Below are 19,820 nucleotides of genomic sequence, written 5' to 3' on the forward strand. Positions count from 1 at the left end.
AGTTCAGCCCGACACTGTGCAAGTCTCTGTGGTTGACGGATTCCCCTGGACCGCAAACTCTGAGGGACAGGATACAGCTCTTTATTTAAACTGGGCAGTGCGGAAGTGTGTTGCAGCATCTTCTCCATGATAGCCATGGAGAGAAGGTTTCCATGCATGCTGAAGGACTTGAGCTGGAAGCAATGGCTCAGGGAGGATGACTTCAAGATGGAAGTCCCTAATCCCACACATGTTTAAGTCCAGTGTTTCAAGTGTGCCTGCGACTTTCTCCAGGAGAACTGAGAGGAGCTCAGCATTGGAGTACGTCAGGAGGTCACCACTCAGATCCAGGCCCTTTAGCTGACTAATGTTTGGACATTGGGACAGATGGGTCAAGTCTGAATCCGTAAGGAGAGAGTGAGTTATAGCAAGGTTATCCAAGGGAGTCATCAGGCACCTGAGCATCTGGTTCAGGCAGCCTTCAAGGAAGGAGGGAGTCTCCAAATACAGATCCCGGAGGTGGTACAACTTGCGGAACTGAGAGGTAATTTGGAGAGCATGGTAATACTCTTCCTCCTCTTCAAATGCTAGCCCATGGATGTGGGAGAGATGGAGTCTCTGTATTTTACTCATTTGGCCCAATAAAGGAGCAAACATGTGTCACACCAGTTTTAGAAGGCACACCTCAGTAGTTGAGGTGCACAGGCTTTGTTGCTCTGTGGCATGTGGGATCTTAGTTCCCTGACCAGGAATTGAACCCACGTACCCTGTAATGCAAGGCAGAGTCTTAACCACTAGACCACCAGGGAAGTCCCTGCTATTCCTTCTTGTCAGGTTGCTGTTTCAAAAGACTTCTTGGCCAATGTGATGAAAATTATGAGTGTTTGATCAAAAGATTTACCGAGTCCTAAGAAAATAGAGTTGTATTATTTAAGGTGAAGAGACTCTATAGTTATTTAGTCTGATAACACAAAAAGAGGTTGTCATAATAAAAGAGATAATTGGTTTTGCATATCTGCTGCTGCATGGTGTGGCTGTGGGCATTTAGTAGTACAGTTCCGTTCAGTTCAGTCCCTCCCTCAGTCGTGTCTGACTCTTTGCGACCCCATGCACGCCAGGCCTCCCTGTCCATCACCAACTCCCAGAGTTTACTCAAACTCATGTCCATTGAGTCGGTGATGCCGTCCAACCATCTCATCCTCTGTTATCCTCTTCTCCTCTTGCCTTCAATCCCTCCCAGCATCAGGGTCTTTTCCAATGAGTCAGCTCTCCGCATCAGGTAGCCAAAGTATTGGCATTTCAGCTTCAACATCAGTCCTTCCAGTGAACACCCAGGACTGATCTCCCTTAGGATGGACTGGTTGGATCTCTTTGCAGTCCAAGAGACTCTCAGGAGTCTTCTCCAACACCACAGTTGAAAAGCATCAATTCTTTGGTGCTCAGCTTTCTTTATAGTCCAACTCTCACATCCGTACATGACTATTGGAAAAACCATAGCCTTGACTAGATGGACCTTTGTTAGCAAAGTAATGTCTCTGCTTTTTAATATGCTGTCTAGGTTGGTCATAACTTTCCTTCCAAGGAGGAAGTGTCTTTCAATTTCATGGCTGCAGTCACCATATGCAGGGATTCGGGAGCTCCCAAAAATAAAGTCAGCCGCTGTTTCCACTGTTTCTCCATCTATTTGCCATGAAGTGATGGGACCACATGCCATGATCTTAGTTTTCTGAATCTTGAGTTTTAAGCCAACTTTTTCATTCTCCTCTTTCATCAAGAGGTTCTTTAGTTTTTCTTCACTTTCTGCCGTAAGGGTGGTGTCATCTGCATATCTGAGGTTATTGATATTTCTCCCAGCAATCTTGATTCCAGCTTTTGCTTCCTCCAGCCCAGCGTTTCTGATGATGTGCTCTGCATATAAGTTAAATAAGCAGGGTGACAATATACAGCCTTGACGTACTCCTTTTCCTATTTGGAACTAGCCTGTTCTACGTCCAGTTCTAACTGTTGCTTCCTGACCTGCATACAGATTTCTAAAGAGGCAGGTCAGGTGGTCTGGTATTCCCGTCTCTTTCAGAATTTTCCACAGTTTGTTGTGATCCACAGCCAAAGGCTTTGGCATAGTCAATAAAGCAGAAGTAGATGTTTTTCTGGAACTCTCCTGCTTTTTCGATGATCCAGCAGATGTTGGCAATTTGATCTCTGGTTCCTCTGCCTTTTCTAAATTCAGCTTAACATCTGGAGGTTCACGGTTCATGTATTGTTGAAGCCTGGCTTGGAGTATTACTTTACCAGCGTGTGAGATGAATGCAGTTGTGTGATAGTTTGAGCATTCTTTGGCATTGCCTTTCTTAGGGATTGGAATGAAAAGAATAGGCAATAAATTCGATTAAACTGCATGTCACTTGGTAGTTTTTTGTTTAGTCATTAAGTCGTGTCCAACTCTCTGCAACCTCAGACTACAACCCGTCAGGCTTCCCTGTCCTTCACTCTCTCCTGGAGTTTGCTCAATTTCATGTCCGTTCATGTCACTTGGTGTTGAGTCATTTAATTTTATGCTTGAAAAAAATAATTACTGCTGATTCTAACATAAATTTTGTTTGTTTGTTTTTGTTACAGAGTGGATGAGAAAACCAAGAAGTATTGTATTCCATTTGTTAAACCAAATAAACATTCTCCACCAGGAGCTTATAATATTAATGTGACCACATTGGTAAGTGAACTGTTTTCAGTGGTAGAAGAGCAAGCATTAGTCATTTCTAGGCTTTATTAATATTAAACATGGTAGTGAAGAACTGAGAGTTTTGTTGGGAGACACATCGTAGTGTAGAAACTTAACTATGTATATATCATCCTAGCCTGTCAAAGTCAAGTTTAAGTTTTACGAATCTAGAAATTTAAATGTAAGATGTTATTATTATATAGAATGGATAAGCAACAATGTCCTTCTGTACAGCACAAGGAACTATTATTTAATATCCTGAGATAAACCATAACGGAAAGGAATATAAAAAAGAATGTATATATAACTGAATCATTTTCCTGTACAGCAGAAATTAATATAACATTGTAAATCAACTATACCTCAGTCAAAAAGATGTTGTTATTAAAATGATATCTGTTTTAGTTTTTTTCAGTAATCATAAATTTTCTTAACTTAATGTTTGGTAATCAGTACCTTTATAGAGTAGACGAAAAGGTAAATTATCTTATCTCACCCAGATCAGATTTCTGGTAGAAGTATTCTATTTCCTCACTTAACAGATATTTATTATCTATTAAGCAGAAAACACTGGAGAAGAATAAGTTAATCTTTTTTTCAAGGAGCTCCTGGTCTAGCAGAGAATAAACAGATTAAAACATAGTGTCAGATTGCAGTAGTAGAATCATGTCAGGGTTCACAGGTCTTCTGAGGGTTTAGGGAGTATTATTAGGCCAGAAGGCTTCTTTTAAAAAAGTTAAGTTGAATCATCATTGCTTTTCCACTCAAAACCCTCTGTTGGCTTTTTAGCTCTGAGAAAACCAAAGTGCTTTCAGGGCCTTTTGGTCCCTGAGTGATTTACCCTTGCCACCCCTCCATCCCGCTCCTGGCTCCTCTCATTTTTGATCACTCCAGTCCATCCAGCTTGATGGCTTGGTGGTTAAGAACTACCTGCCAATGCAGGAGACACAGGTTCAGTCCCTGGGTTGGGAGGATCCCTGAGAGTAAAATATGAGAACTCACTCCAGCATTCTTGCTTGGGAAATCCCAGGGACAGAGGAGCCTGGCGGCTCATGGGTTTGCAAAAGAGTCAGCCATGACTTAGCAACTAAACAAGTCCAATCACATTGATTTCCTTGCTATTCCTAGAACGTGGCTAGACATGGTCCCACATTTGGGTTTTTGCATTTGCTGTTTCCTCTCTTTTAGAGTATCCTTACCCCAGATCATCCAAAGAATTTGCTTTCTCTCCCTCTTGACTTTCATGAAATCTTACTGTGAAGTCTTCTCAAATATTTTAACTCATTTTGTTTCCTATTATTTTCTCCCCTCCCCTTGTTTAGTTCCCCTTACATGACATCCTCTGTATTCTCTTATTTATATATTGTCTGTTTTTCCCTGCTACCCCTTTCCCTGAATGGAAACTTCCCAGGAGGGATTTGTACTTTCTTTGTTTTTATTACTGTTCTGCCCCACACCTTGAGTAGTGTCACATGCGTTTAAACTGCTTAAGAAATGTGGTGAGTGGATTCTTCTGCCAGGAACAGGGAGGTACGGATGTATATTTCCAAGGGAGTATTTTCCTCAGGACTTTCCCTTCTCTACCTCTTTCATCATCCTCAGAGCTGAAAAGTATACCCTTCTTTTCCTGTCCCTCATGATTGAGACATTGCATTTATTTTTCTTTTAACTATTCTTAGCCTATAATTTCTGTATCCATAGTACTTTCCTTTTTTTTTTTTCCCCTATACTCTGCTCATTTATTTATGGATTTTTTTGTGTGGTTTATATTCCTGATCTGCTCTGGAAGACTATTTTAATCAGCAAGTCTTCTCAAAGTAGCTGGCTTCTTTTCAGGCATTACATAATCAACGGTGGCTGATAATTTTAGATCTCATTTCTGTTTATCTTCCTTTGGAACAGGGACTCAAGAAAGGAGGTAAAGATTAGTGGGGAGAAGACCCATGGAGTCTTTTCTTAATGAAAATTAACAGAGGCAGAACTCAGCATACACTTTCTTCAACTTCTAGGTTGACTATCAATACCCTTCTCCCATGCTTTGTACCCTGATTCTGAGATGTAGATAAGTATATTATTATAAACATCTCTTATGTATTTTAACTTGTCACTTTTTGAGTATACAAATCTAGTAGTTTGGACTCATTATTTTATTGTTTTTTGCTTGCAGGTAGTTTTTTTTTTTTTTTAAACTAATTATTTTATTTTATAGTTGATTTGAAACTTGAGGCTTAGCACTTATTCTATTAAAAGAATAAATAGAAACATCTCAAATAAAGAAACTCAAAAGTTCAGTACAGGACTTCTGAAGACTTTCTGGGAGGCAGGGTAGTTCACAGAATATGAAACTCAAGACATCTGGAACCTTAGGGGCTTGACACTGTCATTATAGTCTTTGTGTGTATATTTCACTGTTTATATATGTATGTGTATATACATGGACATACATATGATTTCATCATCTATATGTGGTTTTTTCCTTTTAGCAAATCATATAATATCTCTGTGTATCATCTGTTTTGAAAATGTGGAAAAGATTGTAGAGTTTCTGTGTTTCTTAAACAGATTGGGAAAATTTCAAACTCACAAAGGTGCAGAATTGAGGTGCTACTTCTGTTCTTTATTATTTTTCCAGACTTTATAAAATATGAAGTAATAGTACTAAGAAAGATTAGGAAAATAATTGGAATAATAATTTTATACTTTATACCTTAATAAAATGTATTTCTAGGAAGATAATATCATTTGCTAATGCTGAGGAGCGAGACAAGGACAAATGTAAAAAAATGAGTAACAGGATTACCATTGGGAAAGTGAAAAATGTGCTAGGAGATGTGATCTGTGACAAGATGAACTATTCACAATTCAGGTGTCAGTAACAACTATATGCATAAAAGTCGAGCAAGTGTCATAAGGCCTGACCTTGCTGGCCTGAAAGACCAGGACACTGATGCCCATCTTTTAACCTTGTGACGCTTGCCAGAACTTAGACTGACAGTTGGTGGAGGGAGAAGGAGAAACTCAGAGCACTCAAGCACCCCACTTGTTAGCAATTTTAGTAAATTAGGAAGAGATTTGAAATAAATGGGTGAAGTTGTTTCATTTGTTATTAGTGTTCCTCAAACTTTATGTTATTCCAGCTTTTGAATTCCATAAATTTTAAGATATGAATATAGTAGTTATGAAAGGGGACAAGCTTACCTGGAAGCTAATTCATTTGTGTTAACCATTCTGATGATATTAGGTTGCTAGTGAAAGGAGCCTACTTCAGGCAAATAAGAAAAGAAGGGAATACTCAAAGACGGATGTCCGTTTGCCTGAACTAAATTATAATCATCTCCCTGAACTAAAAGCCCTGGAAGGCATCGGTATGTTTATAATGCTTTTACTATTTCAGCCTTTTTGTATATATTATTTAAAATGTATGTTAAGTAAACTAACAGTATTAAAATTTTTAGTAACTTTACATATTTAAGTATGTGAAAATGTAGACTTATGTACAATAACTACAGACTGAAGGACAGATATAGAATGTGAAGAACTAACAAAAATGTCTCATTTTCTCACTCTGTCCGTGGTTATTTTTGTCTAGCTCGGAATTCCAGGCTAATAAAGAAGGAGAACAAAAATCTTTCAGAATCTCGAATTCCGTCTCTGGCCACAATTGACTTGCACACCCCCAGTATCGCCTTACAGCAGGTACAGAAATACTCTCTGTAGGTTTCATGGAACTTGGGTTTCTCTCATACTTTCTTTTGGGCTTCCCAGGTGGCTCAGCGGTAAAGAGTCCGCCTGCAGTGCAGAAACTGTGGGAGACGTGGGTTCGATCCCTGGGTGGCGAAGATCACCTGGAGGAGGGCATGACAACCCACTCAGTAGTCTTGCCTGGGGAATCCCGTGGACAGAGGAGCCTGATGGGCAACAGTCGTTAGGGTTGCAGAGAGTCAGACACAACTGTAGTGACTTAGCACGCATACTTCCTTTTAAAGTGTCATATGGAGAGTTTGCTTTAATGGATTGTGTAGGTTTATTAGTGATATCTGTAAAATTTGCATGTTAAATTTTATTTTATGATTCGTTGCATTACGCACCCTTATTACATATATATTTACATAAACATTTCCCAGCTTACAGTGATCAGTTTTGTATAGGTTAAAAAATTGTGTGTGTGTGTATGTAGCCTAGCTGTGGCTTTAACATACCTATTCTTTATTGTAGCTTATGGCATTTCACTGCAATAATACCAAAATTATTAATATTACCCATCTTTCAAAGAGTTAAACGCTGGAATTATTTTTATCCTCTTAAAAGGTATTATTTATTTGACACTTTTCCCTAGGGCAATCTGTTCCATCCATGCTAGAGATTTTCTTTTTAAATTTATTTATTTTAATTGAAGGATAATTGTTTTATAGCATTGCGTGGGTTTCTGCCATACATCAACATGAACCAGCCATAGGTACACATATGTCCCGTCCCTCTTAAACCTCCCTACCACCTCCCACCCCATCCCACCCCTCTAGGTTCGTGCTAGAAATTTTCTATTCCATATAGTCTTCTTCTATAATTTCTCTTATCTCTCCAGAATATTTATGTTTCTGCTACCTTCATATCAACAATAGTCATATCCCTAAGAAAACTGGCAAACTTTTTAATCTCTTGGGCCATCCATAACTAGCTGCAAACTTGAGACATGTATCACTGAATTTTTCTCTTTACTTCTTTTTTCTCCCCACTTTTCTTCCTCAAACAAGTTTTTACTTCTGCTTGCTGCAACTTTTATTTTGGAATTCTCCATCCCGAAGTATCTCCATTTCCTAGACAGCCCCTGTGTGTACCCTCCTCCTCTATGTGGGTGCTTTTTCCTACTGTTACTCCTGAAATAATTTGTACAACTCTGCAAACAAGGGGACTGCTATTGCTGAGGATAACGAATTACAGAGGCAGTTACTGAGTGATTCTGAGAAAAACATTTATAGACGGCTGTTGCTTTTTGCCTTATCCCTTGCCAGCCATTTCGGGAGCAACATCATTAAAGCTAAACAAATTCCTATTGTGTGGAGATGAAGCATGGCCACAGATTTTATTTTTAGGAACTACAGTGTTGCGGGAAATTCCTCGTATACTGCTAAAGTTAAATGTAAAGCAGATTTTTAAAGCAAAATTTCCCACTTGCTCTTTGTGAGCACATTATTGTTCAAAGCACTTTTGGGGTCAGCACAGCTCAATCTTGTTGCATTGCAATGGAAGAAAAGCTTTAGCTGCCTTCCCCCTTCTTCAGTATTTTTCTTTCTCATTCTGAACTAATCGTTTTACATTTGTAAACTGGTTCTGCAGTTTTTCCTCTCAGGTTATTTGTTCATCTTCCATTTGCATTTAAAATACAATGAAAGAGAAAGGAGGTGTATTGAAAAAGCCCAGGTTAACACCAAAATAACATGAATTTATGTGTGGGAAATCTAGGTGGGAAGAGACCCAGCCGGAGACGGAAAGCCAAGGGCCTGCCTTCTGAGGCTGTGACCTGCCTTGCACCCTTACTTTATGGTGTTCATCAACCCACTGAACTACAGAACATTTTCACATTTATAAAAGTCTGTTATATACCTTCTGGAACAATCTGTAAGATAGATTCTATAAGTGAAGTATTGCTTAATCCACGGAATCTGTCTCCACTCCCTCACCCCACCCCCCATGCTTACACATCTTATATTTACAGACATAACTTCAAATTTTTTTCCTCTAAGCATTGTTTGCTTCATCCCACAAATTTCCATATGTTATATTTGCATTATCATTCTGGTCAAACATTTAAAAAATTTCCCTTGTAATTTCTTCTTTAACCCACTAATTATTTAGAAATGTGTTGTTGAATGGATACTTGGGTATTCTTTAGATACTTTATTATTTATTTGTAATTTAATTCCATGTGGTCAGAGAATATACTCTGTATGATTTCGATTTTTTTTAGATGCATGGAGATGTGTTTTATGGCCCAGCACATGGTCTGTCTTGGTGAATAAACCTTATTCTCTTAAAAATAATGTATATAATTAGTTTGTTGGATGTAGTGTTTTATAAATGTGAAATTCGATTAAGGTTGATAGTGCTCAAACACTGTATATTCTTGATGATTTTTTTGTTTAGTTCCATCAGTTCCTGAAAGAGTGCTATCAAGATCTTTCACTGTGATTGTGGCATTATCTATTTTTTCTGTTTATTTTTGCATGTATTTTAAAAAATCTGTTTTATTAGGTAGAGACATGTTTATACTTGTTTTGTCTTTCTGATACATTGTCCCTTTTATCATTTTGAAGTGTCTCACTTTATCTCTCGTGGTGCTCTGTGCCTTGAAGTCTGTTTTATCTGAGATTAAAATAGTCACTTCAGCCTGCGTGCGTGCCGAGTCACTTCAGTCACGTCTGACTCTGTGCGACCCTGTGGACTGTAGCCCACCAGGCTCCTCTGTCCATGGAATTTTCCAGGCAGGAATGCTGGAGTGGGTTGCTATGCCCTCCTCCAGGGGATCTTCCCGACCCAGGGGTTGAACCCACGTCTCATAGGTGCTGCTCTGGCAGGTGGGTTCTTCGCCACTCGTGCCTCCTGGGAAGCCTTCATTCCAGCGTACTTACAGTTATTTGTCACCATAGTATATCTTTCTATCAGTACTTTCATTTACTTCCAGCTTATCTGGTTTTTATGTTTGAAGGTTTCTTTAGCCAACAGCAGATAAATTAGGATCTTTTCTTTGTATCCATTCTGTCAGTTCTGATTCTTTTAATTGGAATGTCTGTTTGTTTTCTATTTCTGCTAACAAGTTACTACCAATTTAAAACCATCTCCATTTGTTACCTCACAGTTTCCATAGATCAGAAGTCAAGGTATAGCTGCTGCTCTCCTTATGAATCTCATAAAAAAAAAAAAAAAGTCTCATAGGCTGAAATTAAGATATCAGCAGGACCGCGTTTCTCTCTGGAGGCTCTAGAGGGGGAATCCCTTTCCAGGCTCATTCAAGTAGTTGGCAGCATCTAGTTCCATGTAGTTGTGGGGCTGATGTCCTGTTTCCTTTCAGACTGAAACTTGGTGGGTTGTTCTCAGCTTCCAGAGGCCACTCACATGGCTCATGGCCTAATTCCACAGCCCTCAAAGCCAGCAACTGTGGTTGAAACTTTCTTACTCCTTTGACTGACCCTTACCTCTTCTGCCTCACCTCTCTGACATTCTTCCGCTTTTAAGGGCACATGTGATTCCTTGGGCCCACCAGGATAAGCTATCTGAGGGTCAGCTGAATTGCCAAATTAATTTCGTGTGCAAAGTTCTTTCACAGCAGTAGCTAAGTGAGCTTGATTGACTAACCAGGGACAGATACCTTAGGGGAATATCTTTAGAATCCTTCCTACCACTGAATATTTAGGCCAATAAACATTAATATGATTATTCATGTGTTTGGATCTAGTGCTGTCTTTTTAATTAGTTGTTTTTTGTTCCTCTGTTTTTCCTTTCCAGTCTTATTTTGCATTTAAATATTTTTAGTATTGGCTCTTTGGTGATAATCTCTGCATTATTTTTTAATGAATTCTCTAGGGATTACAGTGTATGTAACTAATTTTTTTGTAGTCTACTTAGAGTAAGTATTGTATCACTTATAAAATGTAGAATCTTTCCAAACCTATTTCTCTTCCCCACACCTGAACTTTATGTTAGAGTTAGCATATGTATTTTATTCACATACATAGAAAACCTCACTACACTATGTTATCTTTTTGCTAAAATAGTCGTATTTTAAACAGTTTATGCAAATAAAAGTAGTTTTCTACGTTTACCTAGCTGCTGACTTTTAATGTTGTTCTTCCTTCTTTCTTAAAGATTACAGTTTTAATTTCTGATATTATTTTCCTTCTGTCTGGAAAACCTCCTGTAATGCTTTTTACTGAGCAGGTATGATAATGACAAACTCTTACTTTTCTTTCATTTGGGAATGACATTATTATTTTGCCTTCTTTCCTGAAATATGTTTTCACTGGATATAGAACATGAGTTGGTACATTTTTTAAAAATAAATTTTTTCTCTAAGCACTATAAAGATAATTATTTCTCTGTCTTCTAGTCACTACAGTTTCTGGTGGAAAATTATTAGGTATTTGAATTGTTCCTCTGTATGTAGTGTTTCATTTTTCTCTGCTGCTAAGTCACTTCAGTCGTGTCCGACTCTGTGTGACCCTCGAGATGGCAGCCCACCAGGCTCCTCCGTCCCTGGGATTCTCCAGGCAAGAACACTGGAGTGGGTTGCCATTTCCTTCTCCAATGCATGAAAGTGAAAAGTGGAAGTGAAGTTGCTCAGTCGTGTCCTACTCTTAGTGACCCCCTGATCTGCAGCCTACCAGGCTCCTCCATCCATGGGATTTTCCAGGCAAGAGTACTGGAGTGAGGTGCCACTGCCTTCTTGGTCATTTTTCTCTAGCTGCTTTCAATATCTAATCTTTGTCTTTTGTGTTCATTAGCTTGAATATCTTATGTTTGGACATAGTTCTCTTTGAGTGTATCCTTCTGAAATTTGCTGAGCTTCTTGAATCTGCAAACTGATTTCTGTTATCAAATTTGGCAAGTTTTGGTCATTATTTCTTCAAATATTTTTTCCTGCCATGATTTCTTTCTTTTCTCATTATGAAATTCCAGTGACTTATATGGTAGGACTTTTGGTAGGTTTTTGTTTTGTTTTTACAGGTTCCTGAGGCTATTCACCTTCTTCAATCTTTTTTTCTGTTTTTTTCAGATTGAGTAATTTCTACTGATCTGTCTTACACTTCCTCACTACTCTGATAGCAGAGTAGCCCTGATAGCAGGGCTTGCCCTTTGGGCAAAGTCACAGTGGTGAAAATCAAACAAAACTGGAAACTTACTCCCACATGAAGGGTTGTAGCTCCAAGTTTTGACTCTTGTCCTTCATCCTCAGTTTTTTTTTTTTTTTTTTTGTATTTTTTTCCAAAGGGTTTTGATTCATTTATTTTGTTGATAGGTAGTAAACATGGGTTACAGCAGGTTTACATTGCCCTGGCACATCAGAAGTATCATTTAGCATATATATCAACAATGAGGTCAAAGAGTATGATGAAGCCATTACTTCATCTTTTCCTGTATAAGCAGCTTGAGCTATCCATATGAATAGTTAGTCCTAATCATCTGATGTTTGAACAAGAATTGGGATGTGGGGGAGGTAGGACTTTGGCAATTACTGAGAATCTATTATGTTCAATTATTAACTTCTAGGTGTCAAAGTCTCCCCTGTCAGATGATTCAGAGGCTGATTTGCCTCCCGTGGAACACCAGCACTGAGTGTCCTGTCGGTTCTGAAATGGGTAGGTCTGATTTCTCACACTTGGAGCTGTGTTACCCTTCATGGGAAATGTTTTGTGTTAATAGCTTGTTAAAGCTACAGATTCTCAGCCAAAATATTCTTCCATGTTTGGCTCTGTGGGAACTCCTGATAGACAAAGAATTGTACCACTTATTAAAAAAAAAAAACAAAACAGGAGTAGCATTTGTCTCTGGGATGAAATCCTTTTTCATAGAGCTTGTATCTCTTGCTTTTAAACTGATCTGCTGTATTTTATTGGATACAGTAATGTGAACTTAGGGTGACAAGTGCTCCAGGAGGATACAGACTTATCTCTCTTATCAGTCATACGCCCTTTGGGCTTGTAAAACAAGAAAGAGTAAATAATTGCTAGATAATCTTTTTCCTAAAAGAGGTATCAGCACTAAACCCAGTGATTGCTTTCCTTTTAAATAGAACTTTTTAATGCTAAAAATCAAAATCAGACCCCCTCCAAATCAGACCTTTTGGGGGTGATAATTTTCTATGTGAGCTCACACACATCATTCAAAGTTGAATATCTCATTAACTCTGTGAAATGTATTGCTAATAAAACCCCACATTCTCATAACTGTGTTGTTGGAATTAATCTTTCAACCTCCACAAAGTATTTTGAATGTCTGTGACACCAAATGTGAATTTACTGTGACGTGAACAAAGTTTAAATTTTAATTTCTCATTTTTAGAGGTCCTTTCCAAGGCCCTAGTGGAAGTTATTTTCAATGCATTCATTATACATACTGTGTAAACTTCAAGCTCTCTTAAAACTTGCATCTATTTTGTCAAAATTAGTCATTATTTATATAAAAGGGGATGTGCTATGCATGATAATTTTGGTGAGTAATTATCCCGAAGACTGTCTTTAAAATCTTGTTTTTGATACACATGGTTTTCTTAGACTATGTAATACCTACCAAGACTATCAATATATACAGGGTAAGAAAACAAGAGAGGTAGAAATCAATTTCTAGAAGGAATTTATATAAACTATTGGGTGACATATATCCCCCTTTGCTTTTAGATGCTTCTGTGGTACCTGAGACGACATTCTTGTGCAACAGAATTCTAGAAGCAGAGATTCATGGCTTTGAGCATTGACTTCTGAACTGCCTGCATTTTCTGAGAAAGGCCTTGCAGCAGAAGAAAAGACATCATCCATGTGTTTCACAGGAAGATTGAAAAACTGTTATCCCCTCACCTTTCAAGTCCGTTGATGCTATTTCAAGATATATCAAATGAAAGAATAGTGATAGGGTTCTTGTTGTATGAATGTGTATTTACTATTAGTAGATTGTGTATTTAAAGTGAGTAAAAAAAAGAGAGAGAAGCATTTAAAAGGTTTTGTTATTTATGCATTGAATCTTGTGTGTTATCTGTATAATGTGTACATTTATTTGGAAGTGAGTTCAGTGGAGGTAGATGATCAAAACTAGGATCATTTGAAGAAAATGGAAAAAAAAAAAAAGGATCAAAAAGAGAAACTGTTTCCTTTACCCAAATTTAATTATAAAACACATTTAAAAATCTTGCTTGTTTCTATGCTTTAAGGAGAAAAGTAACTACTGTCTATGGATAGAAGTGTATCTTTGGTTTCTGTGATTATTGTTAATGTTTGATCAGTGTTATTGTGGGAATTTGGCCTCTCTGCTGATCTTCTAAGATCCACACTAAAGCAAATTTTGCAAAGAAACCTTTATTTCTAATAACTTAGTGTGGTTCTGGCATTGGATAGTCCTCTGTTTTGTAAAATTCTAGTGCTCATGTTCCTGTGTGTAGGAATGTGATTGAAGTGAGTGGTGAAGAAGAATTTTGTTAAGTTTACCTTGGAGCTGAGTACTGTGCTTCTCATTTGAAAAAAAAAAAAGAGGTAACCATACAGAGTTTGAGGGCTGAAACTGCATTATACCAGTTGACTCAGGCTGATTACTCTTTTCTGGGCCAGTGTCTATGAAACTCTCCAGTTGGAAATGCTTTAGGGAGGGAATGTCCGCTGTTAGGACTTCACTCTTGTCCCACTGATAGTTTGAAGGTGACATTAGACAGAACCTAGAGATGTTCCTCTCTCCTTGGTTCCTCAAACACTTAGGCCTTCCCCAAAACTTTTTGTCAAGGTGCAAGATCATTTACCATCAGCCCATACATCTTTACTAGCAGAGTGGTCCAAACTTTTGTGTGGTAATGTTAAACCAATGGACTGCAGGATTTTGGTTTCTGGGTTGTAAGTCATGCTCCACATTTAGAGAATAGTTGTTAAGGGGACCAGAATTTGTGTGGACATTTTTTTTGCCTTAACCAATTTTAACAACATGTTTTTTTCCAGAAGGCATTGGCTAGAACTTAACTCCCAAATTTAACTAGCACTTTTCTCTGGGAGCTTAATATTGAAATTCTGACCTTAGATTGGTCTTGATTCTGAAATTCTATCTTTAACCTCTGACCAGGTATTTGACTAGATTGTTATGGCTAACATGCTGAAAAAAATTCATGTGTAAATACTAATCAGCTTCACATTAAAATATTATTTTATTTTGACTTTGAAAAATACTGCCAAGAGACTCTACAGCATGGAAAACAGATGATACTTAAAAAACCAAGTGTTTCTCTAGTTTATTTATATGTTGTTTTAATTTTTAGATCAGTGTGAAAATATCATCTCAGTGTCTAAGGATCTAAGATCAATAACCTCATTTCTGTATTTGCTTTTGGGAATTTTTTTGTTTATTAAAACATATTGTGAACCTCAGAGTTAAGGAGCTAATAATGATTTACTGTAAGTCCAGGTTAAGACTTGAGAATCTTATCTGTTTAGAACTTGCAGAACTACTTGAAAAAGAAGATTTTACAAATTGGGGCCATAGATACTGAACCAAAATAATTCCTCTTTTCAGTTTGAGGTTAGTTTAACTTTTTCTCACCTACAAGGGTATGATTAAGTCGCTTACTAATAGAAAATATATGTATGTACTGGTGGGGGAAATGGGCTTGCTGTGTGTATGTATGTTTTAAAATTAATAAATATTATATCTTACTGAGCTCCATATATGGTTTTTGCTTGGTTTTTATTTGAGACCATGAATAATGCATGCAGCACTGCATATTTTTAACAAATAAGTTTGAAATAATTGTTAATTTTTTTTTTCAAAATTTAGGAAACAGGGGTAGCAAGTTAATTTTCTTGTACAGCCAGTGATACAAGCAGCCTGATCCTGTCTTGTCCTTTACTTGTCTTGTAAAGATGACCTGGTAAAAATTGTGACAAACTCAATCTTAAAACCTGGTTCTCTTGATTGAGAATAACTTACTTGGTAAGAGAGAATACCTTGCTTGGTTAGGATAGCTAACATCCTGTAGAAATGGGGCCACAGAAGATGCGTTATCTCTTGTGACTCTCTCATCGTTGGTTCCTTTGCTTTAGTTTTGCTCCAAGGCTGGATCTATAGTAAATTATGTGTTACACTAGATAGGAAAATCTGCTTGACTTGTTTTCTAAGCTCTGCTTCCTATAACCGAACCATTGGCAGGAATGAGAGACCTCAGCATCACCGTTTTTCAGGTTTTAAGGCTGGTCCTAGAAAATTGGACTAAATGGATTTTCCCCCATTGTTTTGTGTTGTGTTTTAGCATTAGAAATGGGCCCTTAACACTCCTCCATGCGAATGAAAAGTTTGTTCTCACATCACTTTTTAAAAGGTCTAATTTTCTCTCTTTGTAGCTTCAGACGTGAAGTAACTTGAAAGTGTAATTACCATGTTGTTGTTTAGTCACTAACTGATCTCTGACTCTTTTGCTACCCCATGGACTGTAGCCTTCCAGACTCCTCTGTCCTTGGGATTTCCCAGACAAGAATACTGGAGTCGGTTGCCATTGCCTTCTCCAGGGGATCTTCTTGACCCAGGGATAGAACCCAAGTCTCCTACATTAGCAAGTGAATTCTTTACCACTGAGCCACCAGAAAAGCTCATAATTATGATAAAGCTTATCTGTCTCTTAACATGTCTTTCTGAGAAGTGCCTTACCACCAATCACTTGTCATCACTTGTAAGTAACTTGTGATTTAGAGCTTTGTGTTTGTAGATATTTTTGGATATTATTCTTGTGGATATTTGTGATGTTATTATATACTGAAAAACTGAAAACAAAACAAAAACTCACCCACAAAACATTGTTTTCCTTTGCTTTCAGTGAGATTTTATTTCCCTCTGTTGCATAGCCTTATTTAATCCCTTCTTGTTCTACTTTGGCGTGAAGGGTCATCTCCTGTAGAAATGAGGATGGCTCTAGCCAAATTTTGGAAACCGTGTTATTGGTTAACATGAATTAAATGAGGAGTCAGGAAAGTGAAACCAAAATATTTCAATTCAGCATGTTTTCTCCCTACACTAGGGTAGGATCTCCAATCAGTCAAGAGAACAGGCTTTTATGTCAGTTTATCTCCATTTAGCTATCTGCATGCCTCTAGAGCCCAGTGGCTCAGTGGTAAAGAATCCACCTGTCAATGCAAGAGACACAGGAGACATGGGTTTGATCTCTAGGTCAGAAGATCCTCTAGAAGAGGGAATGGCAACCCACTCCAGTATTCTTGTCTGGAGAATTCCACAGATGGAGGAGCTTGGAGGGTTACAGTCCTTAGCGTTTCAAAGAGTTGGACATGACTGAAGTGACTGAACACACACACACGTGCCTCTAAATGTGGAAGACGACCACCATTAACTGCTGCTTGAATTGAAACCAATCCTTCTGTCCCACAACAGCGTCTCCACTGGTTACTTCTCTCCTGAACCTGAACCTGTTTGGTGGTGTTTCTGGGGCTCTGACGAGCTCTGGCACTATAGTCCTTTATGTTTCAGCACAAAAAAGAATTCAGTGAGAGAAAAGCGGTAGATAAGAAGTGATTTATTACAATAGGACGCTTCTGAGGCTTACAAGTGGGTGGGCAAGAAATGCTGCCTACTGAGAACTCACTGGGCTACAATTTTACAGTCAAAGGAAAAGTGGGGAGGGGGAGAAGAATTTCCTTGTCTCTTGACTAGACGTTGTGCTTCCGTCATCAGTTCCTCCTCCAGGTTGAGCAGGGGAATTTTCTTGAACCTACATGGTTCATTTAGGTCCGCAAATTATTGTTGTTTCTTATGTGTGCAGAGAGCATGTCCTAGGGGTCATTAACTTACTGAGTTCACTGGGCAAGTGGTGGGTCTCATGCCACCATTGTTTTATTGCTTTGGGGCATGTCTTGTGTGGTTTTGTTGTGTGGTTTTGTTGCTAAGAAAGCCTGCTTGGTTGTATGGTTGGATAAACTTGCTTTCTTGAGCTATCATGAACTTACAGGGGTCTTCCATATTTTTGGACTTACAATCCCCTAGTGGGATTAACTAATGACTTACATTGTCCCTTTACTCCGTCCCTGGCAAACCTCCCTTTAGTCTTCCTTTGATCATCAGTCCATTTGCTTACATATATACCCACCTTTCTGTCTCCTCCACTATGTATTTTTCAAATAGAAAAGCGGTTTATTGAATTACTTCTAGACCCTCCAGGAGAGTCAGGGCCAGATTCTGAAAGCACACAGACAGGCAAGATCAATACCCAGTGTCGCTGCCGCCACCAAAATTTCTGTGTCTTTGAAGATTGGGAACCACATATTTTTTATAATCTCTTTTTGTTCCAAACCATCTAGCTCTGCGATTTTTATCTGACAATTGTAATAGTAGCCCTGTGAAGGTAGGAATGTTAGTCATGGTTGATAAGCAAAGTATAGGCTTCAAAAGCTTAAGAAATTTATCATGTCACTCAATTAATAAATGATAAAGCCATGGGTGTTTGTTGAGAAGACCCTTGATAGTCCCTTGGACAGCGAGGAGATCAAACCAGTCAATCCTTAAGGAAATCAACCCTGAATGGTCTTTGGAAGGACTGAAGCTGAAGCTCCAATACTTTGGCCGCCTGATATAAAAAACTGACTCATTGGAATAGACCCTGTTGCTGGGAAAGATTGAGGGCAGGAGGAGACGGGGACGACAGAGGATGAGATGGTTGGATGGCATCACCGACTCAATGGACATGAGTTTGGTTAAGCTCCGGGAATTGGTGATGGACAGGGAGGCCTGGCCTGCTGCAGTCCATGGGGTCGCAAAGAGTCGGACATGACTGAGCGGCTGAACTGAACTGAACTGGGAAGATCCCACATGCCTCAGAGCAGCTAAGCCCATGCATCACAACTACTGAGCCTGTGCTCTGGAGCCCGTGTGCCCCAGAGCTTGTGCTCCACAAGAAGACAAGCCACGGGAACGAGAAGCCCATGCTTCACAGTGAAGAGCAGCCCCTACTCGCTGCAACTAGAGAAAGCCCTTACTTTATAAAAATAAATGAGTAAATCTGAAAAAATTTACCATGGGGACCAAACTGGGTGAAAGTTCACTTCAGTTCAGTCACTCAGTTGTGTCTGACTCTTCGCGACCCCAAGGACCACAGCACGCCAGACCTCCCTGTCCATCACCAGCTCCCGGAGTTTACTCAAACTCATGTCCATCGAGTCGGTGATGCCATCCAACCATCTTATCCTCTGTCATCCCCTTCTCCTCCTGCCTTCAATCTTTCTCAGCACCAGGGTCTTTTCAAATGAGTCAGCTCTTCACAACAGGTGGCCAAAGTATTGGAGTAACTATGCTTTAGTTAATGAAGGATATTAAAGGTCTTAAAAAAAAACTGAAGCAGATTTCAGCTCTACTGTTGGAGATTTTCCTTTGTAGGTATGTTTCCCACCTCCTGAAAACAAATGCAAACACCAGATTCAAATAACATAGTTTGGTACAAACTATATTGTAGGTCAAAAATTATTTTTAAACTGGGAAATGCAATGCAGCCTGGAGAATGTATTTAAAAAATTTTTTTTAATTGAAGGATAATTGCTTTACAGAATTTTGTTGTTTTCTGTCAAATCTCAATATGAATCAGCCATAGGTATACAAATGTCCCTTCCCTTTTGAACCTCCCTCCCATCTCCCGCCCCATCCCACCCCTCTAGGTTGATAAAGAGCCCCTGTTTGAGTTTCCTGAGCCATATAGCAAATTCCCGTTGGCTATCTATTTTACCTATGGTAATGTAAGTTTCCATGTTACTCTTCCCATACATCTCACCCTCTCCTCCCCTCTCCCCATGTCCATAAGTCTATTCTCTATGTCTGTTTCTCCATTGCTGCCCTATAAATAAATTCTTCAGAACCATTTTTCTAGATTCTGTACATGTGTATTAGAATATGATATGTATCTTTCTCTTTCTGACTCACTTCACTCTGTATAATAGGTTCTAGATTCATCCATATCATCAGAACTGACTCAGATGCATTCCTTTTTATACCTGAGTAATATTCCATTGTGCATATGTACCACAACTTCTTTATCCATTCATCTGTCGATGGGCATCTAAGTTGCTTCCATGTTCTAGCTATTGTAAATAGTGCTGCAATGAACAATGGGATACATGTGTCTTTTTCAAGCCTGGTTTCCTTAGGTTTCCTTCTATGCCTAGAAGTGGGATTGCTGGGTCATATGGTGGTTTTATCCCTAGTTTTTTTTTTTTTTTTTTTTTTTTATCCCTAGTTTTTAAGGAATCTCCATACCATCTTCCATAGTGGTGGCATCAATTTGCATAACCACGAACAGTGCAATAGCATTTCCTTATTTCCACACCCTCTCCAGCATTTGTTGTTTGTAGACTTTTTGATGATGGCCTTTCTGACCAGTATGAGGTGATAACTC

The 19,820-nt window shown here is 38.6% G+C and overlaps 1 protein-coding gene across 1 annotated transcript in view; it reads left to right on the forward strand.

Moving 5' to 3' along the window:
* CDKL2 (cyclin dependent kinase like 2) overlaps positions 1-15,096 on the forward strand; it is a 42,231-nt gene extending 27,135 nt beyond the window's left edge. The window contains exons 10-14 of the mRNA XM_065914591.1: positions 2,596-2,689; positions 5,940-6,063; positions 6,288-6,394; positions 11,960-12,048; positions 13,087-15,096. Coding sequence (XP_065770663.1) covers positions 2,596-2,689; positions 5,940-6,063; positions 6,288-6,394; positions 11,960-12,025 — 391 coding nt within the window. The 3' untranslated portion in view covers positions 12,026-12,048; positions 13,087-15,096. The remainder of the gene's footprint in view (positions 1-2,595; positions 2,690-5,939; positions 6,064-6,287; positions 6,395-11,959; positions 12,049-13,086) is intronic.
* Positions 15,097-19,820: the final 4,724 nt, after the last annotated feature.

Source organism: Muntiacus reevesi, chromosome 22, assembly GCF_963930625.1.
Source record: "Muntiacus reevesi chromosome 22, mMunRee1.1, whole genome shotgun sequence".
NCBI classification, from domain to species: Eukaryota; Metazoa; Chordata; class Mammalia; order Artiodactyla; family Cervidae; genus Muntiacus; species Muntiacus reevesi.